At 36.3% G+C, this 24,847-nt stretch overlaps 1 protein-coding gene across 12 annotated transcripts in view; it reads left to right on the top strand.

The window, feature by feature from the left end:
- CEP152 (centrosomal protein 152) overlaps positions 1-24,847 on the top strand; it is a 91,219-nt gene that overhangs the window by 40,046 nt on the left and 26,326 nt on the right. For 8 of the 12 annotated variants that reach the window (XM_040492631.1, XM_040492629.1, XM_040492628.1 and 5 more), the window contains 8 exons: positions 4,247-4,451; positions 12,290-12,418; positions 13,007-13,116; positions 13,861-13,989; positions 14,165-14,300; positions 18,549-18,734; positions 20,340-20,621; positions 23,247-23,378. In XM_040492631.1, coding sequence (XP_040348565.1) covers positions 4,247-4,451; positions 12,290-12,418; positions 13,007-13,116; positions 13,861-13,989; positions 14,165-14,300; positions 18,549-18,734; positions 20,340-20,621; positions 23,247-23,378 — 1,309 coding nt within the window. The remainder of the gene's footprint in view (positions 1-4,246; positions 4,452-12,289; positions 12,419-13,006; positions 13,117-13,860; positions 13,990-14,164; positions 14,301-18,548; positions 18,735-20,339; positions 20,622-23,246; positions 23,379-24,847) is intronic. The other 4 variants (XM_040492632.1, XM_040492638.1, XM_040492633.1 and 1 more) reach the window with 2 other exon arrangements.

Here is a 24,847-nt window from a genome sequence, read left to right as displayed (position 1 = left end):
GTACCATTTTGCATCACCAGAAGCAATGTCTGAGGTTTCAATTTTTCTACATTGTTAAAACTTGGTGTTGTTAATCTTTTTTAATTTGAATATTTCTAGTGTGTGTAGTGATACCTTACTGTGGGTTTAATTTTTATTTACCTATTAACCAGTGATCTAAGCATCTTTTGCTGTGCTCTTCTTTCCCTTTCTTCTTCCTCTTTTCTTCCTGATGTGGTTAATTGCCATTTGTATATATTGTTTGGTCTTCAGAAATTTCAGGATATAAGCCCTTTGTCTGATATGTATGATGTGAACATTTTCTTCCAATCTCTCGTTTACATTATCATGTTCTTAATGATATCTTTTGAGGAGCAAAAGTTTAAATTTTTATGAATTTAGGTCTATCAGTGATCTCTTTTATAGTTCATCGTTTTGGGTCCTAATCTAACTGTCACACAGATTTTCTTTTAGTATTTTAAAAGTTTGATAGTTTTACCTCTTACGTTTATATCTATGGTATAAATAAATCATTATGGATTAGTTTGTTAGTATGACGTCCATTTTATTCATACCAATATCCAATTGATATAATACCATTTGTCAAAAAACTTTTCATTGAGTTGCCTTGATATCTTTGTTGATAATCAGTTGGTCATTTGTGGCCCATTTCTGTACTCTCCATTCTGTTCCCCTGCTCTTTTTTGCTGTTCATATTCTTGATACTGTAGCTTTACCATAAGTCTTGAAATGTGTTGGACAAGTCCTTCAGCTTTGTTTATTTTCAAAATTGTTTTGGCTATTCTAAGTTCTTTCATTTCAAAATAAATTTAATGACTAGTTTGTCAGTTTCCACAATAAAGTCGGATGGAGTTTTGATTGGGATTGTGTCACATCTATAGATCAATTTTGGGAGAATTGACATCTTAAGAAATTACTATTTGTCAATTATAGCTAAATAAAGCTGAAGGAAAAAAAATTGTCTCCCAGTTTCAGAACATGCATGTTATACCTCTCTGTATTCTTCAGTTTCTCTCAGTAATATTTTGAAGTTTTTATACAGAGATTTCTCTTTGGTAAATAACATTTCTCTTTAGATTGACTTTAGATTGAATTTAGAATTGAAGTTAGATTGAATTCCCTAATTTCCTTTAGCATTTCTTCTAGAGTATGTCTGTTGGCAACAAATTCTTAGTTTTCTTATATGAAAATGTCCTTTTTTTGGCTGATTATAGAATTCTGAATCAACTGTTCTTTTATTTCAGCACTTTAAATATATGTTCTTTCCCTGTTTCTGGCCTTGGTGATTTCTGAAGAGAAATCTATTATTATTTAAATCCTTATTCTTGTGTGTAATGGTGTAGTTTTTCTTTTGTTGTTTTCAAGATATTTTTCCCCTTTATATTTCAGCACTTTATGATGTGCCTAAGTGTTTTGTTTTGTTTTGTTTTGTTTTTTATTTCATTTGGGGTTCACTGAGCCTGTTGAAAATGTAAATTTATTATGCCTTTAGTAAATTTGTGAAATGTTGACCATTATTACTTTAAATACCTTTTCTGCTCATGTCTCTTTCTTCTCTCCTTATAGGTTTACAATTACACAACTTAATTTTTTTTATCTTTCTCATAGTTCCTCGCACTTAACTTTTTTCCATCTTTTTTTCTGTTTTCAGATTGGATAATTTCTGTTGAGCTATTTTCAAGTTCACTCATTCTACTGTCATCTCTGTTTTATGAAGCCTGTATAGGGAAGGCTTTTTATTTCATTTTTTTTTAACTTTCAGATACTGTGTTTTTCAATGATAAAATTTCTATTTGGTCCCTTTATAGTTTTTACTTCTGTGTTAAGAATTCCTAGTTTTTCATTCACTTTAAATATGTTTTCTTTTACTTCATTGGACACAGACATAATAGTTGCTTTAAACTTTGAAAACTCTTTGTGATAGCTCCAGCATTAACATCTATAGATTTTTTTTTTTTTGCAAGTTAGTCCATTTTCTTGGTTAATAACAAGATATTAATACAACTTATGGTTTTTCTTCATTTTTCTGTTTGAGATTCATTGAGCTTGTAGGTTTTAATGGGGTTTTAGTTTTCATTGAATAGGAAAATTTTGGTCATTAAAAAAATTTTTTTTATTATGCCCCCTTCCTCTCTCCTTTTCTGGGACTTCAGATACAGTTGGGTTAGATACAACTTAACATGCTCAGTATATTTCTGTTTTAGTCTTCTTTCTCCCTATATAGTTTTGTAGAGTTTTATTGCTGTGTTTATGTCTGCTGATCTTTTCTGCAGTATTAACTAAGCTGTTAATCTCATGCAGTATATTTTTCATTTCAGATGTAGTTTTTGGTCTAAAGTTCAGTTTAGGTCGTTTTTGTATCTTCTGTTTCTCTCATTGTACTCACGTGTTTTCTCTTACCTTCTTGGACCTGCACAATATATTTAATTAATTTTACCACTGGCACCATTGCTGGCACCATTGTCAGTTTCTATTGATTTTTATTCCTGGTTGTAGTTGATACTTCCCTTTTATTTTATTTTATTTAAAAAAAAATTTTTTTTTTAATGTTTATTTATTTTTGAGACAGAGACAGAGCATGAACGGGGGGTGGTCAGAGAGAGGGAGACACAGAATCTGAAATAGGCTCCAGGCTCTGAGCTGTCAGCACAGAGCCCGACTTGGGGCTTGAACTCACGGACCGCGAGATCATGACCTGAGCCGAAGTCGGCCGCTTAACCGACTGAGCCACCCAGGCGCCCCACTTTCTTCCGTTTTATATTTTCTTTGCTTATTTGCAGGCCTGGTAAGTTTTGATTAGATGCTGGACATTTTGAATTTTATATTTTAGATGTTAGATTTTGTTGTATTTTTAAAAAATATTGCTCTTTTTTGTGACACACTTAAGCTTCCTGGGATTCTTTCAAGGTCATTTATTTATTTATTTATTTACTTACTTACTGGGTGGTCTTAGGAAAATATTTCTTTTTTTTCTAATTTAAATTTTCAGTTAGTTAACATATAGTACAATATTGGTTTGGTTTCAGGAGTAGAATTCAGGGATTCATCACTTACATACAACACCCAGTGCTCATCACAAGTGCCCTCCTTAATACCCATCACCCATCTAGCTCATCTCCCACCCACCTCCCTCCATCAACCCTGTTTGTTCTCTGTCGTTAAGAGTCTCTTGTGGTTTGTTTCCCTCTCTTTTCTTTTTCCCCCCATTTTCCCATATGTTCATCTGGCCCCATTACTGAGGCAATATTTGATATTCTATGAATTAGGAGATCTTTTCACTATAGTTCCTTGGAACCCACAGTATTTCCAGCCTTATTCTTTTCCTGCAATTCTTTCCCTGGACTTGCAGTAATTTTCTCACATGTATACACAGATCTCCAGTGCTCTCTTTCTGTGTAGTTTCCTTTCCCATAGTATTTCCCTCCTTAAATTCTAGCCATTTTGACCTTCCCAAACTGAACTCTGCAACTTGGTGAGATTGCTAAGCTGTCTTTGGCCTTTCTCTCCCCGTGCCGCAGGCTGGAAACTTCCCAGGGAGATAGCGGCAGCAATCATAGGGCTCACCTTGTTTGTTTTTCTTTTTTCAGGGATCATTATGGTGTGCTGCCTGCTGTCTAGTGATTGAAAGCCATCCCTTAACATATTTTATTTGGTTTTCCAGTTTTTTTACGGCAGGAAGATAAATCTTGCATTTTTAATCCATTACGGCAAGGAGCAGAAATTCTCCAGTTTTGAAATTTATTGAAACTAAAGTTGGGATTAAATTAGCATGGCTTTTATTTTTTTTATTTTCCCCCCTAATTGCTCAGATAACCATTCAGACTGGTGTTTTAGTAAAAGAGATAACAGAAATTGTTAGTTAGGATGACTAGTATTTTACTTTTCACTTCCTCCTTTATTTTCATGTTGTTTCTCTTAGAGTCATAAAGGGCATGTGTATACAGCACACAACTTACCAAAAACCAAAAAAGCATGCCATATTCAAGTTCACCTGGTTTAACTCCTTTCAGTGAGGCAGATGGTCTAAGCATAATAATGGCCTTCTTATGAATAAACTCACTTCTATATATGGGGACATAGCAAAGGTGACAAAGCTTATATATGACAAAGCTTAAAACTGTTTTTGAAACACCAGTATATAGTTGTGTAAGTCACAAAACTCTTCACAACTGCAATCACTTTCAAGAAATAACCATGCTTGATTTGTTATTCGATTTCGTATTCAACATGATGATTTCTCCTTTAGCATTGTACAGCAAGAAGACCCAAATGAAGAGCTTCCCAGAGACGAGGTCGTCCTGAAGCTGAAAGCACAAGTGCAGCGTTTGCTGGGGAGCAACTCAGTGAAGCGTCATCTGGTGTCTCAGTTACAAACTGAGCTCAGAGACTGTCATAAGAAAATTGAAGATCTCCAACAAGTGGACAAAGATGAAAAAAGCATCAAGGTTGAGGTTTGTAGAGTTAAAAAGCCATTTTTAAAAGACTTTAATGAAGAAAATGCTTACAGTCTTCACATTTAAATCAAGCCTTTGTCTTTCAAGGTCTCATTTGATTTTATTTAGAAGTAAAGTGTAAAGAAGGGAATGCCACATAAAGAAATATATTTTCTAGTTCCTTTTGCAAAGCACCTCATAAATGAGATGTTAGGCAAAATTCCTTTACCACAAATCCAAGGAAGCAGTCTACGTAACAAAGTATGTGCATTTCCTCAAGATTGGCTTGTATCAGCAGTGTTCTAAAGCCTTAAATTCTCCACAGCTAAATAAATCCCTTAGCATTTTGTTTATGACATTTCTCTTGCCCATGTTCCTATAATAAGAGTCTTTCTATATAAGGAAATTAATTATATAGTGGTGGCGTTGTAAGTGAGAAAGGCACAGAAACAGGTTATGTCAGAATCATTGAATCTACTTTTATTTATATTTTTTATTTATTATTTAAAAAAAATTTTTTAGTGTTTTATTTATTTTTGAGAGAGAGAAAGAGTGGGAGCGGGGGAAAGGGAGAGAGAGAGACACAGAATCGGAAGCAGGCTCAAAGCTGTCGTCACAGAGCCCGATGCAGGGCCCAAACCCACGAACCGTGAGATCATGACCTGAGCCAAAGTCCGTCATCCAAGTGGCTGAGCCACCCAGATACCCCTGAATCTACTTTTATATGCTTCAGCTGGCTTCCTTACTTCATAGATGAGGAAGATGAAGCTGGAGGAATGTGACTTCATAGATGAGGAAAATGAAGCTGGGGGAATGTGTGACATTTCTGAGGTTAGAGTCCATCTTTAGGCAAATTGAAACTAAAACACTTGACTAATAATAGTCAAGATTATTTCCCCAAGATCTTGCTATCACAGAAATTCTTACTCTTGCCCTCATTTAACAGCTTCCTTTTCTATTCTTCCATATTTCCAAATCCCAACCATCTATGCTCTCAATAGAAAAACAAAAAACAGAAACAAAAAACCTAGTAATGAAAGGGAAGGGGGAAAATGAATGTAGGTGGTGTATTCCTTTTCCTTCTGGAAGGAAATAATATTTTACTTCCTACTTTAGTACTGTTTTAGCTCCTGATTCTTTAAACTAGGAGTTGTGTTCACTAAAATAGTCCTATTAAGGTATGTAAGATGTTATATGGTACTAATTATTATGGAATTTTGATTGTATATATTTACCAAAAAATAATAATGTGTTTTCACTGTTTAAATCCTGCCCAGTTGGGCAATATTCCTTCTTCCGAGTAACTGTATTTGATGAGCATAATGCTGATTTCAGTGTTAACAACCAAATGAGAAAGAACCCCCAACCTCCAGCACATTGAACATCTTTATGTCAAGCTGTCTTGTTTACCCGTTTTTTAAAAAGGATGAGAATAAATGCGCATGTTTCAATTTGTGTTAGATTAGAATCGATTGGTTCAAGTATTTTGGTAAGAGTAGCCTAGGATTTAGGAACGTGGTTTTGAGTCTTGAACTTTAGCTCAGGTATCCACGGTTCTTGCTCTGTTCTGTACTGAAATTACTGATGGCATTTGCCATAGAGCTACACTTCCACATATGTGGCAGTTGATGGTGGCCATGCCTTATGTTTAACAAAATTTAATCTATACCTTTGCCTCTATAGATCAAAGGGAACGATCTCATTGTTGAATACTCTTTTTATCCAGCTACTCTTGCCATAGTGATTTCTCAGCCGTCCATGTTTGGTTTTTCTTAAAAGTGTGGCTTACCAGCCTGTGCTGCTTGCCTGTCCTGCTTGCACTTACTATATTCGAATTTCTTGAGACTCTTGTCTGGATGATTCTCTGCATGTTTGCTCAATAAATATTTGTTGAATCAATATACCTATTAATCCTTTTCTAGATGGAGGAAAGGGAGAGGAAGTAGTAATTTAACCAACAAGTGTTTTCATTTTTTTATTTTTTTAAATTAAAAAAAATTTTTTTTTTTTGCATTTATTTTTGATAGAGAGAGGCAGAGCACAAGTGGGGAAGGGGCAGAGAGAGAAGGAGACACACAATCCGAAGCAGGCTCCAGGCTCCGAGCTGTCAGCCCAGAGCCCGACGCGGGGCTCGAACTCACAACAGTGAGATCATGACCTGAGCCAAAGTCAGACGCTTAACCGACTGAGCCACCCAGGCACCCCATCCAACAAGTGTTTTTATATAAACACTCAAGTTCACAGTCATCTGATTAGCCCATGGACACCTTCAAACTTTGTCTTTGCCTCTTACTTACTTCTCACATCTTTTCTAATGATCTTTCTAGTTAGTGTATAACATCAGAAAACAAGGTTGAGAGGTATATGGAGGAAGAGCAAATCATTCAGCTTAAGCTTTGGTTTTGTTTTGTTTTAAAGCTACTCTGTGCAAGGTCTTATGGGATTCAGTGGAAAGAAACAATGGCCATTCCTTGAAGGAATTTAGGATCTACAACAGCACTATCCAATAGAAATTTGATGGAACCATATATATAATTTAAAATGTCCCAAGTATCCCATTAAAGTAAAAGTAATGGTGAAATTAATTTTAATAACATATTTTATTTAACCCAATAAATATCTTCTCAATATGTAATCAATGTAAAATTATTAATGAGATGGCTTGCATTTATAATAATAATAATAATTATTATTATTTTAAATTTACATCAAAGTTAGTTAGCATATAGTGCAATAATGATTTCAGGAGTAGAATCCACTGATTCTTCCCCTACATACAACACCCAGTGCTCATCCTAACAAGTGTTCTCCTTAATGTCCCTTACTTATTTAGCCCATCCCCAACCCACAACCCCTCCAGCAACCTTCAGTTTGTTCCCTATGTTTAAGAGTCTCTTATGTTTTGTCCTCCTCCCTGTTTTTATCTTATTTTTGCTTCCCTTCCCTCATGTTAATCTGTTTTGTATCTTAAATTCCACATCTGAGTGAAGTCATATGATGTTTGTCTTTCTCTGACTGACTCACTTTACTTAGCATAATACACTCTAGTTCCATCCACATTGTTGCAAATGGCAAGATTTCATTCTTTTTGATTGCCTAGTAATATTCCTATACCACATCTTCTTTATCCATTCATTTATCAATAGACATTTGGGCTCTTTCCAAACTTTGGCTATTGTCAGCAGTGCTGCTACAAACATTGGGGTGCATGTGCCCCTTTGAAACAGCACACCTGTATCCTTTGGATAAATTCTTAGTAGTGCAATTGCTGGGTGGTAGGGTAGTTCTATTTTTAATTTTTTGAGGAACCTCCATGCTGTTTTACAGAGTGGCTGCACCAGTTTGCATTCCCACCAGCAGTGCGAAAGTGTTCCTCTTTCTCCACATCTTCGCCATCATTTGTCGTTGCCTGAGTTGTTAATGATAGCCATTTTGACAGGTGTGAGGTGTTATCACATTGTGGTTTTGATTCGCATTTCCCTGATGATGAGTGATGTTGAGCATTTTTCATGTGTCTGTTAGCCATTTGATGTCTTCTTTGGAGAAGTGTCTGTTCATGTCTTTTGCCCATTTCTTCGCTGGATTATTTGTTTTTTGCGTGTTAAGTTTGATAAATTCTTTATAGATTTTGGATACTAACCTTTTATCCGATATGTCATTTGCAAATATCTTCTCCCATTCTGTTGGTTGCCTTTTAGTTTTGCTGACTGTTTCCTTTGCCATACAGAAGCTTTTTATCTTGATGAGGTTCCAATAGCTCATTTTTGCTTTTGTTTCCCTTGCCTCTGGAGGCATGTTTAGTAAGAAGTTGCTGAGGCCGAGGTCAAAGAGCTTTTTGCTTGCTTTCTCCTTGAAGATTTTGATGGCTTCCTATCTTTTGTTTAGGTCTGTCATCCATTTTGAGTTTATTTTTGTGTATAGTGTAAGAAAGTGGTCCCGGTTCATTCTTCTGCATGTCGCTGTCCAGTTTTCCCAGCACCATTTGCTGAAGAGACTGTCTTTATTCCATTGGATATTCTTTCTGCTTTGTCAAAAGATTTGTTGGCCATACATTTGTGAGTCCATTTCTCGGTTCTCTTTTCGGTTCCATTGATCTATGTGTCTGTGTGTGTGCCAGTACCATACTGTCTTGATGACTACAACTTTGTAAAACATCTTGAAGTCCGGGACTGTGATGCCTTCTGCTTTAGTTTTCTTTTTTAGGATTCCTTTGGCTATTTGGAGTCTTTTCTGGTTCCATAAAAATTTTAGGATTGTTCGTTCTAGCTCTGTGAAGAATGCTGGTGTTATTTTGATAGGGATTGCATTAAATATGTAGATTGCTTTGGGTAGAATCGACATTTTAACAATGTTCTTCCAATCCGTGAGCATGGAATGTTTTTTCCATTTTTTTTGTGTCTTCTTCAATTTCTTTCATTAGCTTTCTATAATTTTCAGTGTATAGTTTCTTCACCTCTGTGGTTAGGTTTATTCCTAGGTATTTTATGGGTTTTGGTGCAATTGTAAATGGGATCGATTCCTTGATTTCTCTTTCTGCTGCTTCATTATTGGTGTATAGAAATGCGAGATGGTTTGCCTTTTTTGTCTCTGTGCCAAGTCCTTGAAATCTGACATGTATTGTCCACTTACAACATGTTTCATTTTGGACAAGACACATTTCAAGTGCTCAATAGCCATGTGTGGTTAATGGCTACCATATGCAACAGTGCAGATCTATAAGGAGAGGGACATGCATAACTTTGTGTAATAAGGATGATATTGGTTGCAGAGTGTTTTGAGAAGGAATAATTAACCAGAGTTGGTTGTAGGGGAGATGATAAGGCAAACTTTAGTGAAGTCTTTAAGGAGGGAATATCTGATCTCTGTCCTGAAGGATAAATGCAGGAGGGAAGGCGGGAAGGAACATTTCAGCCTTGAGCAGAAGTATTTAAAGGTTGTAGCAAATAAGCTGGTGTAACTAGGGAACAGGGCATGTGAATAGAAGTCTATATTGTATAGGCTCAGTCTTTCTGGAATCTTTGAGGCCAAAAACACATAGATGTTACATCAATTTTTAGGATAATACCATAGCTAGCATTAAATCCTGAGGTTAATGAAATACTGTTGAATGTCTCTGCTTGCTATCAGCTTGTTAAGAGACAGAACATGTCCTTGGATATCTTTTTAAAGAGAACTGGGTCATTGAAATCCTCCCCTAAAGCCTTTCTAAATATTGAAAAGGCTAACAAAAATATTTACTATGTAATCTTACTTGGCATGTTTCTTTTATGAACATTTTAAAGTATTGATATATTTATTGCTCTATAACATTGTAGTATCTTATGTTTGTTTGTATCCATCTTATATAGAACAATTAAAAATTATTTCAGAGTCTGTTGTTTTTGCTTTCGTGTCATTTGACTATTCATAGCAGTGCTGCTTTATGATATTTCCAGGATAATATGTGATGAAGATTAGGAATTTGTCTATATGTAGCACTGTGCACTGATTGAGAGTGTGTTGAATTCTATACTGTTCATTCTAGTTGAACAACTGGACCATTAATGTAGAATGTGGTAAAGTCCTTAGGAAAATTAGTCTTTCAGTCAGGGCCCACATCTACATTGATTTTTTTGGTAAGCATAATGAATAAAACACAGAGGCCTTTCTGTATCTGTTACTCAAAAGAAATCATTACCTACCCACAAGTTGTGGTTAGAGCCATTCTTTGATTTCAAGGGACCCAAGGCAATTTTGAGTAGCCAACTCAGAAGGTTTCTACCTGGAATCTTTTTAGTCATAGAAATTAGGAAGATAATGTGAGAGTTGATGTATTACATGCCTTGTTTTCTTGAAGGTAATCTCTTTAGTATTCCAACTTCAGAAGTTTTGTTATGACACCTATGTGGTCCTTTTCTTTTTAAAATTGTCCATAAGGATTTTGTGCTGACAGGTACAAGTACCTAGTCCCTGAGTGCCTGAAGTGTGATGATATGTCAAAGCTGAGTGTAATAGCTAGGCATGAAAATTGTTTTTCCACGTATCAGTATGATGTTACTTTCATTCATTTTATTTCATAGTAATAAAAACTTACCAGTGGGAAAGAATGGACAAATTAATATCACAAACTTTAAAAAGTGGAGGCCAAGTTAAAATGAAAATCACTCTCATGAGTCCATAGAATCCCTTAAAATCTCATTAGTATCCCCAAATCTGGAGAGAAGCTAACAGAGTAGGTATTTGTAGTTCTCTTCTGACTGGAGTAGAAGCAGTGGCTTCTGGGAAATTATGGCAAGTGAAAAGGGGAAAGTCAACAATAGTCTCCCTGTAAAGGAAGTGAAGGCTATGAATTCAAAGACTGAGCCAGAGCCTTGGTGTTCTGTCGCCTCACATGTGAATGAAATACAAATACCTCCCCAATGAGGAGAATGAATCTTGGTTTAGGATATTTTTTAAACATTGTGGAAGAGAGCTCAGACTTCAGGTAAACACATAAACCAACAAGTCAAATAAAGTAGATATTTAAAAAAAAATCTTTGTGGCCCCATCAATGAACAAAGAATTCATAAAGATTAGATAAGGAAGATACTTAGATGGTAAGAGGAAAATGCAAAGTTGTATAAATAGATCTGGGAGGATGAAAAACAAATGAACAGTGAAGGTATGTAAGAGGTTCTGCTATGAGAGCAATGCAAGAAATGCAAATGAAAGCAACTATTGGCTACCCTTTCCCCATCAAATACAATAATTATTTCAAGACATTCCCTGCCATTGGAGGTAAAGAGAGTTGGACACATTCTCTCAGACTACCTGACAATGTACATTTGCATGACCTTGTGGGAAACAATTTGCCAATAACTGTCATGAGTCTTAAAAATTGTACCTGTTGAATAAAATATAGATCTATGAGGTAATAGAGATTATATAATAGAGATTATATATAAACAAATAAATGCAGAAATAGAATAGATGCTAAACTTGGTGTAAGATAAAAAATAGAATATTTGCATTGCATAGTCTCAAAGTATCTCCTCATAAGATACTTATTCTAAATTACAAGTATGAAATTGTAGCTTTACAGTGATAGTGCCTGCAGATGCTACCTTCATTTATTGATCATCACCAGTGATGAACCATGTTGATCTCCTGTGTCTCCTGAAGAGTGCACATAGCATTTCTGTGGCATTCATGTAAAAAATGGATGACCTGAATTTAATAATGAAGTGACATCAGAGAAGCCCAAATTGAAGGCCATCATACAAAATAACTAGTTGATACTCTTAAAAAGTGTCATAGGGGGCGCCTGGGTGGCGCAGTTGGTTAAGCGTCCGACTTCAGCCAGGTCACGATCTCGCGGTCCGTGAGTTCGAGCCCCGCGTCAGGCTCTGGGCTGATGGCTCGGAGCCTGGAGCCTGTTTCCGATTCTGTGTCTCCCTCTCTCTCTGCCCCTCCCCCGTTCATGCTCTGTCTCTCTCTGTCCCAAAAATAAATAAATGTTGAAAAAAAATTTTTTTAAAAAGTGTCATAGATTTGAGAGACAAAGCCTGAAGAACTGTCCTTGGATTGAAGGAGACTCATGAGCCATGACAACTCAATGCAATGTGGAATTGTCGATGAGATCCTGAACTACAAAAAGGACATTAGAGGAAAATTGGAAGATTTTGTATAGGGTCTGTAGGTTAGGTAACAGTGCTACATCCTAGTTAACTTCCTGGTTTTGATAATTGTATGGTGGTTATATTTGGGGATGATGATAAAACTTACATGGAAGTTATTTGTGATGTTTTCACAGTTTCTTTGTAAGTATGAAATTATTTTCAAAACCAGCAGTTAGAATTTCTTAAAAACCTGAAAAACTTTTTCTTTTTAACATTTAGAGTAAAACAGATACCACGGAAAAACCAACTGATCAATTATGGCCTGGGTCTTCTACTTCTGATACGATTGTGAAAGATGACATTCTGCGGCTTAAAAATGAAATTCATGTTTTACGACAACAAAATCAGGTGATGAAAAAGTTTCCTATATGTTGTGAGAATTCTTATGACCTCATTATGTTCAAAGGATATAACCGACTTTTCAAAAAAAAGTTGCAGAGGCAACATGAGTTAGTAGACAGGTTTATTAGTGGGTGAATAAGGATTCCAGTTATTTCCCTTTATTGGCCATAAGGTCCTCATTTTCTCAAAAGGTAGGTTAGTGGAACTCCAGGCTCCTGGGTCTATAGGAGCATGGCTGCTAGAGGTATTCTTCTCTGGACCAAAAAAGTTAAACCTTGTTTATATGGTTGTTAAGATTATTGAATCCTCAGACTTACTTTAAGAGATCGCTTAGGGAATACTTCTCTGGCTAAGTGTTTCTATTTCATGTAGTTCAAAATGAATACAAAATTCTTAACTCTTAACTCCTGTCATAAAGCTACTTGTCAAATAAGTGAATCTTACAAGCCATAAGGAGTCTTTGTAGAATTATGAAAACGATACATCAGTGTTACAGGGTAGAGATAAAGCATGGAAGATAATAAAAAATAAGATTGGACTAATCAATGAATATGATGTTTATTTTCTCTAACTGCTTTATTCTTTTGTATCTAGGAACTTAAAGAAACTGAAGAAAAACTGAGAGATACAAATCAAGACTTATGTAATCAAATGAGACAAATGGTACAAGATTTTGACCGTGATAAACAGGAAGCTGTGGATAGGTAAAGTCTATGCAGAGGTCTAATGCCTGACTCTGCCCTTCACCGCCCTGCTCTCCCACCCGCCAGAAAAGATTCAAGAGAAATTATGGTGTGAACCCTCCCTACTGAGATCTTACTGAAGATGAGTCTGTGGCTTCTCAAATTAGAATTTAGAACACATTTTCCATAGAAATGATGTTATGTAGTGGTCTGGGTTCTATAGCACCATCAAAACTGCAGTTCATTGAGATAGTATAGCTTAATGGTTTTCATAAACTAGTCTGGGAAACTATTCTTTATAAGGAAGAAATCTGTGGGAGGGAGTATGTCTTCCAATTACCAAATCATAAACTTGGAAACAGAGTTTTGGAACATAACATACTTGTGAGTTGGGTACTGCTAGTATCTATTTCTAATATAGATAACTTGGAATTTTGGAACTCTACCCTATTATTTCAATTAATTTTTTATAAACAAGTCCTCAACAAAGACTATTATCTTCTTGAAGGACTGGGGCATTCTCATATCCAAGTTTCTCATTTTTCTCTGGAAACATTTAAAGAGAAAAAATTTTGCAGAATTTAAGATCATCCACTAGGAATTAATTATTACTTTTGGTTGGGGGGAACCAATCTGACCTTAATTATAATTTGCATTAGAGAGAGGGAGTGGGAAAGAAAGGAAGAAAAGGAAACCAATTTATCCTGGTGTTTCTAATAATGCTGGGCATTTCTTTAGATTCTATTGTCCGCTTTCTGTTTCTAGGTGTGAGAGGACTTACCAGCAGCACCATGAAGCCATGAAAGCCCAAATACGTGAAAGCCTGTTAGCAAAGCATGCTTTGGAGAAGCAGCAGCTCTTTGAAGTTTATGAGGCAGCTCGCTTGCAACTTAGGTGAGAACGAGAGAGTTTAGCTACCCTTCAAGCTCTAGACAGCTTTCTCCTATTCTGTAGCTTAGAGGAAAATTGTTTTGCATATATATATATATATATATATATATATTTTTTTTTTTTTTTTTTTTTTTTTTTTTCCTGGTGGTCATTTGGTGGCTGGTTTTGTGTATCCAAGGTCTGACTTAGATAACATGAATAAGGAGATGGCTGCTGTGCAAGAATGTTACCTGGAAGTGTGCAGAGAGAAGGATAATCTAGAATCAACTCTGAGGAAGACCATGGAAAAGGAGCAACAGGCTCAGGAGAAGAAGGTACAGTACAAGTTCATGTTGTGTTTGTTTCAGCTCTTTTCTCTGGCCTCACTATTGTCATGGAAACCAGTATACTTGTTCTCTTGTGAAACAGGGAAGGCCTATGGAGAAGTCTCTTTATTTTTGGCTATCACACTCTGATAGCTCACAAAATATAGTAAATATTGAGATGATTTTTAAAACCTCAGTAGAAAATGGCATACATATAGGAGAAAATGATTCTTCCTTATATTTATTCCAAGTGGCAAAACAGGGTTCTAAAAATAAACGAGAGTAGACCCAAACACTGTGAGTCTGAAACCCAGGGATTCTTGCTTTCCACCTTTGCTGGCTCCTTAGTTGAACCTACAGAGTCCCATGGGTGATGCACAGCATATTCCCTCAGAAACATTTTCCTCTGACCCATTTCTGTCTCAGTACCCAAGTGTCATTTTATTCTTCTGGGGAGAAGGGCAGGAATTTGAACTTGGGACTTAGGATAGGGAAGGTGGAGAGATTTTCAGGGAAGCTCTCATTTTTTCGGGAAGCTGGAGGGGCTTCTATACTTTCCCCTCCTGCCTGAATCCTCTCAGTTGCTGTTGGTGAGTGTCCAGGAGTAAAATCACATGTAAATAGTCGCCTGTCTTTTCTTCCCTGTCCTGCCTGGAGCCTCATCCAGACACACGTCTGACTCTCCCTTCCATTTTGGACCAGCCTGCAGACCACAATTTGAAAGCCACCTGCGTCAAGATTAGAAAATATTTTTAAAAGCCTGAGTAAATGTTCTATACAGAGGTTTTCTGAACAAAGTTCTATTAAAGCAGGCTCTTGCTACTACAGACTTTAAAAGAATAGAAAGAGCAGGTGAGGAATTCAGCTCTTTTAATGTTTGTATTTTTTTGAATAGATTAATATGGTGAAAAAACATGCCATGTGTACATATCGTCTAATGGAAAAAGAACTTCTAAAGCGAGCTCTTTTAGTTAGTGCTGACAGTATAAAAGTTAGAAGGGATCTTAAATTACTTAGAAATTAAGGACTTAGCTTTTCATAATGTCTAAAAAAATTAAAATAGGGAGATCTCTGCTGTGACTTTTTTTCTTTTTAAATCCGTAAATTGACAAGAACAGAAGAGTAATTCTCTCAAAGAGGTCATTCTTTTCAGGAATATATTTTCTGGTACTTTTCAAAGAATCCAGTTTGGCTATAAAATTAGATCTCATATAATCTGTCGCTTGGAATTAACAGCTGCTGCTGACCAATACTGGCTCATGAATGCTTGTGCACCAAAGCAGGGAGGAAAGTTAAAACTGCTCTTTGGCCCTTCCAAAAAATCTTACAGGTTAAATATTTTTCTTTAAAGATTTTAAGTTGTCATACAGTGAAATGGACTTTTTCATTTGGTGTTTGTTCTATATGTTTTTAACATGTGACTTAACACATGTATAGAGTGATGAGGATACAGAAGAGTTTTATCACCCTATGAGACTGCCTTATGCTATCCCTTTGTAGTTAATACCCAGCCCCACTGGAAGGGCCAGTGTACTTAACCCATGAGAAGTATAATTCCTTTCTTCTCTGGAATTCTTTAGTTTTTTTTTATTTAGATTTATGTGAATCCATTACAAAAATTAGTAATTTTTATAAGCCAGTCATAACAGAACTTTAAACTTAAGAGAATGTATTTAATCTTTTCATATCCTAGGAAATGTTTCACACTCACAATGGAAGAATCTTATTAAACTCAAGCAAGCTAGGGAACTTTCATGGAAGTTCTCTGCAGGCCATAAGGCATTTTCCCTGCAGTTGACTTTCCGGTCAGTTACTTAGTCTGGATACTGAATTTATAAGATAGACAACAGCAAGAGTCCTACAGTGTATTTCCCTGTTCCATATGTGCTCTTTTCTGAAACAGTTGTTGAGTTAGGCCATGGGTTAAGTGAGAGCTCAATGCCAAGTTTTAAAACTTTTACTAACACACGCAACTTTCCTCACATGTCAACCTGGCTTGTTCAGAGAGTGGGAGAAAAGTCATCCACACAGAACCCCTTGGACTCTGTAGTAATTATTGGAGGTCATGAATTTGCAGACAAGGCAAAGATGGACGATATTCCCATTCATAATGTCATTTCTGTATACGTTAGTCTCATCTGTACAATTGTAATACATGCTAAGTCAGTCCTTAGAAGTTAGAGGGTTTTTTTTTGCTATCTGGGGCATGCATATCAAGTGTAAATGTTTTAAAACTATTGAAAAATTTTCTTTCATGATAAAACTTTTAGAATTAGATATTTCTGTAGTATTTCCAAATGACAGATCCCTGTGTTCAATAAATCTATTACTTCTGTAAAGAGAGGGTAGAAAGGTTTTCCTTGCTATGGTAGACTGCAAAAATGGCCGCACATTCTTCCCATCACTGAATGCATGCCCCTTTGGAGTGTGACTTTCTAGCAGTTCTCAGTAAGAAGTCATCTGTTTCTCATCCCTTGGATCCGATTTTGGCCAATGGGACATTAGTAAACATTAGGCAAAAAGAGTCTTAAAAATAATTTATGCATTGGGACTTACAAGCTTGATACTCTCAGGAACTCTGTGGCCACCACTGTGTGAATGATCTGGGATAACCTGCCGAGTGATGACACATGTGACCACGTCATCTTTCTAGCAGACATCAAGCTAACCCCCAGACGTGTGGGTGAGGCCATCTTAGACCATGTGCTTCAACTGCTTGCAGAGGTCAGCTAAATTGACTCAGATCAGAATCACCCCCCAGATGACCAGGGAATCATGAGAAATAATAGATGTTTGCTGTTTTAGTTCAGTTTTGTTGTTATGGTCAAGTTTTGGCTGGCTTATTATGTAGCAAAGCAATTGATATATATGCACAAACATACAAACACACAGAAAATTGGTAGCAGTTTTCTGTTCTGGGTCAAAAGGAAAGTAGATACATATGGAAACAACTCCTGAAGCATAGATATACACAGGTAAGACAATGTGAGGATTCCTTTTAAAGTCAACAAAAAATAACTGTGATATATGACATGACACTGGACAACTTTCTCAGCCACGTGATAGTTCGATTGTTTTAGTACAACTACAGTTTCTATGACCTGATTGTGAAGAAATGGGTCCCTTAGTCACTGGAGATTTTCTGAAATCATAGAACACTGAACAAAAATAGATAGCATCTTTTTGGTATGTGCCGTTGGTGGAGAGGAATCAGATGGCAATTAAGACCAAAATAAGCCAGGTCAGGTGTGAACCAGGAAAGAAACCAGACAACCAGGTAGCATGAATCAGAAATAATGGTAAAGAGACACAGAGCAAAAGCTCTTTTGCTGCGTGGCAATAGGTATGTGAAGTGTATACTTCTCTGGCATTATATTTTATGAGCTTCAGTGGGACCACCAGAAAACCGTTTCAAAAATTTTCACACTGGGGGCACCTGAGTGGCTCAGGCGGTTAAGCATCTCACTCTAGGTTTTGGCTCAAGTCATGGTCTCATTGTTGGTGAGTTCGAGCCCCGTGTTGGGCTGCGCACTGAGTACAGAGCCTGCTTGGGATTCTCTCTGTCTCTGCTCCTCCCCCACTCACCTCTCTCAAAATAAATAAATAAACTTAAAATAAAAATTTTCACACAAAAACTCTTATAGGTGATTTTGATCCCTGAGTAGAGTTTTGTTAGAGTTTTCAGATCAACTGGATTCCTAAAATAAACAGAATAGTATATGAATAGTTCAAATTATTAAATTTGTATCTGATAGTTGACAGTTACTATTTCATAATGCTTTAGCTAGTTTTGAGAAAAACAATTGTCTTTGGTAATGAAAAAAATATGCCATTCTGAATTTATTACAGGATGCATACTTTTAAGATAGAGCAATAATTTTTGTTTTATGTCAGAATATATGTATTTCAGAAATGTACTTTTTTTTTTTTTCCTGGCCTGTGATACCTAATGAGTCCCATGATGGGTGGGGTGTAAACATAAATGTCAGTTAAACTTGTTAAAAAGTTGTTCTTCTAGTAACATATTGATTGTGTTAGATGCTTTTTCTTTTAATATAGCCACCTGTAAATTTTTTATGCAAATATTTGAGATCCAAGCAGGTCTTTACAAGGCAGTTTATTAGCTGATTGAGTTAGCATGTAGGAAGATCATTTGTCTCTGTTGCTGCCAGTACCTGCCTATGACCAATATTTTATAAATTTGCCTTGGAGAATATTAGTATAATACAGAGATATTTACTTGAATTTTGTTTAAAGAGACAGCTATTGGAGGAAAGAGAAGAATATGTAAACAGACTGCAGGTGGAACTTGAAGAAAAGTACCAAGACACCCTTATGATGGAGAAGAGCAAGTGGCTGAAAGAACAAGAAACTGATATTAAACAGCAGGTTGACAATGAAGTGATGTTAGCCAAATCACACTGGGATGAGGAACAGACAGAGGTGTGGGTTAAAATTTCTTTTCAGTCACCATGTTTGGAAACTGTAGTATTAACTATAGAGAGACCATTCTTCCTGAACAGACATAATTTTTCATTGCCAAGCACCTACGTGATCATTCATTTCACTTCTTGGGATTGGGCTTTGGGCAGCTTACACTAGTTTTATTTCTTAAAACTTCTCCCCTCTCTTGTCCCTTCAATGCAATTCAGGTATATAATGGTTTTTGGAGGGGTACTTTTTGATTCCTCAAAATGAAACCCTCCTCTAATTTCATATTGTGGAATGAGTCAGATGACTCTAGACCAGTCTATAATAACAAATAGATAACCCATCCTGTGGATTAGAAGGAAGAAGTAATGACTGGGCAGGCTCAAAAGCACAAAAAATTACCTCTTTTACCTAAGTAGCAAATGAAATTACTAATAGTTTTCTAGAAAATTAAGAACCAAATTATAATCTTGAAAACTTAGCTGGAAGGGAAATCAATTTTCAAGCTTGTCAAAACTAGATTCTTTGGTCTGCAAGATTGCTATTACCTGGGGGTGTGGCTACCTAACGGTGGGTAGTAGACCACTGTCCTGTCTTTCAGCATCCCTCTTCTTCATCTCCCACCCCCACCCTCTGCAGCAGTTCATTAATCTAGTGCTCGCACCTGACATTCTTTTACTAATCATTTTTTAATACAGAAATATGTATTCTGGAATATATACATTTATGCCTGTAAAATCTGGATAGCACAAAACCAATTCTCTATTTTTACAATGTTGCACATTGTTTTATATTTGAATCTGCTAACCAGTTATTTACCAGGAGGATGAGATAGAGAAGTAATGTTTGTGTGAGACTGTCAGGAAAACATAAACTGCTACACAAGATTGCCATTTCAAATGCAGCAATGTAGCCTGGGACTGTGGTAGCCAGGGAAGCAGTCTGAGAACTCTGGATACCCAGGAGGTGGGAACCAGGAACAGAGAAAAGCAACTTTTGCTGTTTCACAGTTTTGCCTCAGACTGACTGTGTTTTGATCCATCCCACTATCCTGTTGAAAGCAGAAAGTTGTCATTAAGACATCCTTCTAATGATGCCCCTCCTTCAATGCACAGTAGACTCAGTAGAATTTAATACCCTAACAAACAAGAGTCTAATGTGTTCAAGTAAGTAAAACTATTTTTAGATCGTGCAGTTTTAGGTTCATTATTTAGACTTAACCCAGTGCCTGCTTTGTGGAAAGCCTGATGTTGATGGTAAAATACATGTTATTAGTATAAATTTTCCTCTTAAAAAAAAAAAATCATGCCACCTTTGTAGTGGCAATGTCAAAGCTTCCAGAAGGTTGCATCTTGAGAGCAAGAAAGCCTGACCTATGGCGGTATACTTCTATCTCCCATGTGATTGATGCCACGTACATTAGGGTCCAACAGTAACTTTCGGGATTTACTTGAATATATTTTCATTGACTAAGCTTCTAACTCTCATGTAATTATTACAACAATGTCTAGATGGTTTTCAGACACAGCTGTGGTTGCTCTTTTGGCTAGCTATTAATTCTGGGTTTTGCTTATTTGAGTGTTTTTTCTTTTCATACAATTTTTCTTCTGAAAACAGATCAAACAAGAACTTATTCAACAGCTCGAAAAAGAGTGGCAGTCTAAGCTGGATCAAACTATAAAGGCAATGAAAAAGAAGACCTCAGATGGTTGCAGCCAGACTGACCAAGTAACCACCAGTGATGTTATTTCCAAGAAAGAGATGGCAGTCATGATAGAAGAACAGAAGCGAAAGATCCAGCAAGATTTAGAGCAAGAGAAAGAAACAGCTGTCAGTGGGGACCTGAAGAAACTCGAGGTGGAATTAGAACTCAAATATTGTGAAAATATTGCCAAACAGGTAATAGGTTTATTATAGTACAATTATTGGAACTGCCTATTAATGAAAACCTGTAAAATGCTACCATTGAACTTGTTCATAACTTTATACTTTGAAAATTTTGTGCATTCTAGGGTAGAACCCCTTGGGTTGTTACAAATGTTTCTTCCACTGTATTTCTGTCACAAAGCTGTTACCCCTCAGTTTTTCCATGTATTCTTTATGTTTACAGAGTGTTTGCTCCTCTGAGTTTGGTCTAAGCGTTAGGGTGCTTGAGGTTAAAGGTGGCGGTTTTATAACTGGATGAAGCACATCTTAATTAAGAATCTTTCATACCTAACTTTATAGAACGTACTCCACTGAAGTAGTTATACATAAGCAAACTTAAAGCAAGTGAGATATTAGACAGTATTTGCACTGCAACTCACAGAGTTGAATCTGCAGGCACTCCCCTCACACGGGACTTTGTCTGTAAATCCCATACGCTGCCAGAAAGCGGGGCCATTGCCTCCCCTTAGAAGCACTCAGAAAGCTAGCTTGCTTTTAACTGGGGCGTGTTGTTTGGTTTCCAAGAAATGTCAGCCTGAGTGAGCTGTGTTAATGAAATAGCTCTGTGTTAATGCAATAAAGAGTTTTTGTTGGTTTTATCTACATTATTATAGTGATTCTCAAAACTTTTTTGCTTCAGGATGCCTTTAACACTTTTAAAAACTCAAAACTCTGAAGAGTTTTTCTCTGTGTGGGTTATATCTATTTACTGTATTGGAAAATATAAATCTAAGGAACTTTTAAAAAAACAAGAATACTGGAGCACCTGGGTGGCTCAGTGGGTTAAGCGTTTGGCTCAGGTCATGATCTCAAGGTTCATGAGTCTGAGCCCAGTGTCGGGCTATGCGCTGGCCATGCGGAGCCTGCTTGGGGTTCTGTTTCTCTCTCTCACTCTGTCCCTCTCGTGCTCACCCACTCACTCTCTTTTTTTTCTCTCTCTCTCTTTTTCTCAAAATAAATAAATAAACTTTAAAAAATTAGGAAAATAAAATCTGTAAAAAAAAAACACCAAGAATACTAAACTTGCCATTGGCTGTCAGAGCAGTGATAAATCACATAGCATGACACCATTGTATTAGTTACACATGCAGGAATGGGCATGAAAAAATAAAGTGTGAATATTACTTTGAAAATAGTTGTGATCTCACAGACCACCTGACAGGGTGTTTAGTCCCATAGAGGTCCCTGGACCTTAATATTACTTATTTTGTATTTACAAACGAAATGCTTATTATGCAGTCTTAAAATAATACCTGAAGTAAAGTTTAAAAAAAAATGTATTCAGCTTTTGATAAATACTTGGAATTCTGCCTATTTGTTAAGTTGTTCTACATGATTTAAAAAAAAATTTTTTTTAACGTTTACTTATTATTGAGAGAGAGAGAAAGAGCATGAGCATGAGAGGGGCAGAGAGAGGGAGACACAGAATCCAAAGCAGGCTCCAGGCTCCAAGCTGTCAACAGAGCCCGATGCGAGGCTTGAACTCACAAACTGTGAGATCATGACCTGAGCTGACGTCGGATGCTCAACTGGCTGAGCCACCCAGGCCCCCATAAGTTGTTCTACACGATTTTAGAGGGAATCCTTATAGTATGGAAACATAGGCAAATCTGTGTAATTGTATCAAAGGCATCTTCAGTCAGTTAAATCATTTCCTGAAATGTTTAAGGTTTGAACAGAGTTAAGAAAATGTTCTGTGGACAAAGAGACATGTTTAAGGGTGCTGTTCGGGTATATATACAATTACAGATGTTGTGAAGAAAAATAGCATCATGTAGTAAGAAAGGAAATATTATTAATAACCTTTGGATGAATATAAATTTCTATAAGGGCTTTATCTTTTCCCCATATTTGTAACTCCCTAGGTTTTATCTGTAAATGTATTTAGCATTTTACAAAAAAATTCAGCCCCTTATGTCAACTCTAGTGTTGTATGTTTATATGGATATAGGTATGTGTGTATTTATATTTAAATACAAGGAAATAAGGAAAGGTTATTTAATAAGTGACCTTGTGGTAACCTGTGACAGATTTACCAACAGATCACCCTCATAATTCGTCCAGTCTTATATGTTTGCCTGAATTGCTGTATCACCCTCATTCTTTAGTTGCAAACTCATTACAGACAGCAGGAAAAGTTGCTTGGTACAAGGCTCTAAGCTATATTGGTGCATGCTTGCGTGGGTTCATGTGTTTATATGTATGGCATGAGGACTGTGGATATGGTGGGTGTACTGATTGGGCAGCCCTGACCCCAAGCAGCCTCTCTGCATGTCTTCTCCTTTTTCTTAAGATAAACAGGAATTTCTTGGAAATGGCAATTGGTACTTTGTATGAAGCTTTCCAGTAATGGTATTGGCTATCAAACATTTATAGATTCTACTTTTTGCGCTGGCATTTGCATGGGACAGTAGGGGAAGTTTAGAACAGAAGGATTAGAATCTACTGTTTGGGATCAGGTGGGCTGCTTGAGGTCAGTGTAACGTAGTGCGATATGATGTAAAATACACATGAAACCATAGTTGCTAATTGCGAATGGGATCTTTCTGGAATTTTATACCTCACTTTACTGCCTACTCTTGCACTATCCAATTGCAGGTAGAAACAGCTGTGCAAAATGCTCGTCATCGATGGCTGGAAGAACTACCTGACCTTGCAGAGTATAAAGCACGTGTAAGAGCAGAACAGAAGAAGTGGGAAGAGCAACAAGAGATCACTGTGGCAAGACGGGTAAGTGCTCTCCTGGAAAAAAGCTTGAGGAGGGCCTCTCTCCTGATGTCTCATCTTAGTCCCGAGAATCAGTATCTCCTCACCGTGTTGTGGAAGGATTAAATGCAATAATGCATGGTAACCATTAGCTCAGAGCCTGACTGATGGCATCTGTTCTCATCATCAGGATGCTGAGGGAGAAAGAATGTATTTTAGGGTCTTGAAACTCTCATAATCAGGAAGGTAACCTTAACTGTGAAATTAAATCCTGTTCTGTCTTGCCCTATCTTTAGGAGAAATTGAGAACAGGCGTTTATCTGTTTATTAATAGCTACATGGTATCCTTTTGCATGCTGGGAGTTTGTTTTCCATGCTTTGTCAGTAGTCTTATAATCTCCTTGGAAAATAGCCAACTCTCCTTACCAGAGAGGTCATGTTGTTTGACCAGAAACATAAGATATTATAATCATTTGCATTCTTCCAATTTATTAGTGTAAACCAGTTCTAATCAAAATGCCAATAAACTGAACATGGTTTTGAAATTTGACCCTAATTCTAAAATTTACTTGGAAAGGACTAGAAATTTTTTAAATGTTCTGGAAAAGAAATAGTAGTCCAACCCTAACACATAATAGAGTATGTTGGAAAGCGACAATTCAGTGTTGAGTCACAAAAATAGAATTTTTCATTTTGTATTACACAGACTTCAGAGATAGGCCCAACTATGAATAGAAATGTAATTGTTTCAAAACAAAGGAATAGGGAATTATTCCATAATAAATGGTCTTAGGATAGCCAGATAGCACTTTGGAAAAATTAAGGTTACCTGTGCTTGCATCATAATAAAGTCTAAGTTGATGAAGAAGTTGAACATTTTTACATGAAAGCATAGAAGAAAGAAATTGAATACCAACATCACTCAGTTTGGGGACAATAGTTGTAGTAGCAAAGATGAATAAATAGGATATAAGAGATACAGTTAAAACATTTTTGCTTTTGTAATAAAAAAAGTGAGAGGATAATAAAAAAAAGGAAAATAAATGAATTAAACATAAGAAACATTACTACTAATATGTGGTAAGAAAAACAGTACAAATTTATAAGAAAACAAGGAGCTGTGGATAAGTACACCAACAATGTCCAAATATGACAAATATGTACAAATATGAGAAGTCCAAATAGCAAACTTAAACTACTATTTTATGCCATATGTATGTCTTCTTAATTCTAATACAAAAAAGATAATAGATTGCAGTGTTAAGTGTATACTATTCTCCCAATATGACAACCATTTTCAAAATAGTATAGGTAAATGACTCATATGTTGTATTCATAATCTTATTCCACAGAATACTTAAATAATTCAGCATAAATAAATCTACTGTAACAGTTTTCTTTTTTTTTTAAATTTTTTTTTCAACGTTTATTTATTTTTGGGACAGAGAGAGACAGAGCATGAACGGGGGAGGAGCAGAGAGAGAGGGAGACAC

This window comes from Herpailurus yagouaroundi, unplaced genomic scaffold (genome assembly GCF_014898765.1).
Source record: "Herpailurus yagouaroundi ecotype Mexico unplaced genomic scaffold, PumYag 184, whole genome shotgun sequence".
Lineage (NCBI taxonomy): Eukaryota > Metazoa > Chordata > Mammalia > Carnivora > Felidae > Herpailurus > Herpailurus yagouaroundi.
The sequence above is the reverse complement of the archived record's forward strand: the minus strand, read 5'-3'. Positions and strand labels throughout refer to the sequence as shown.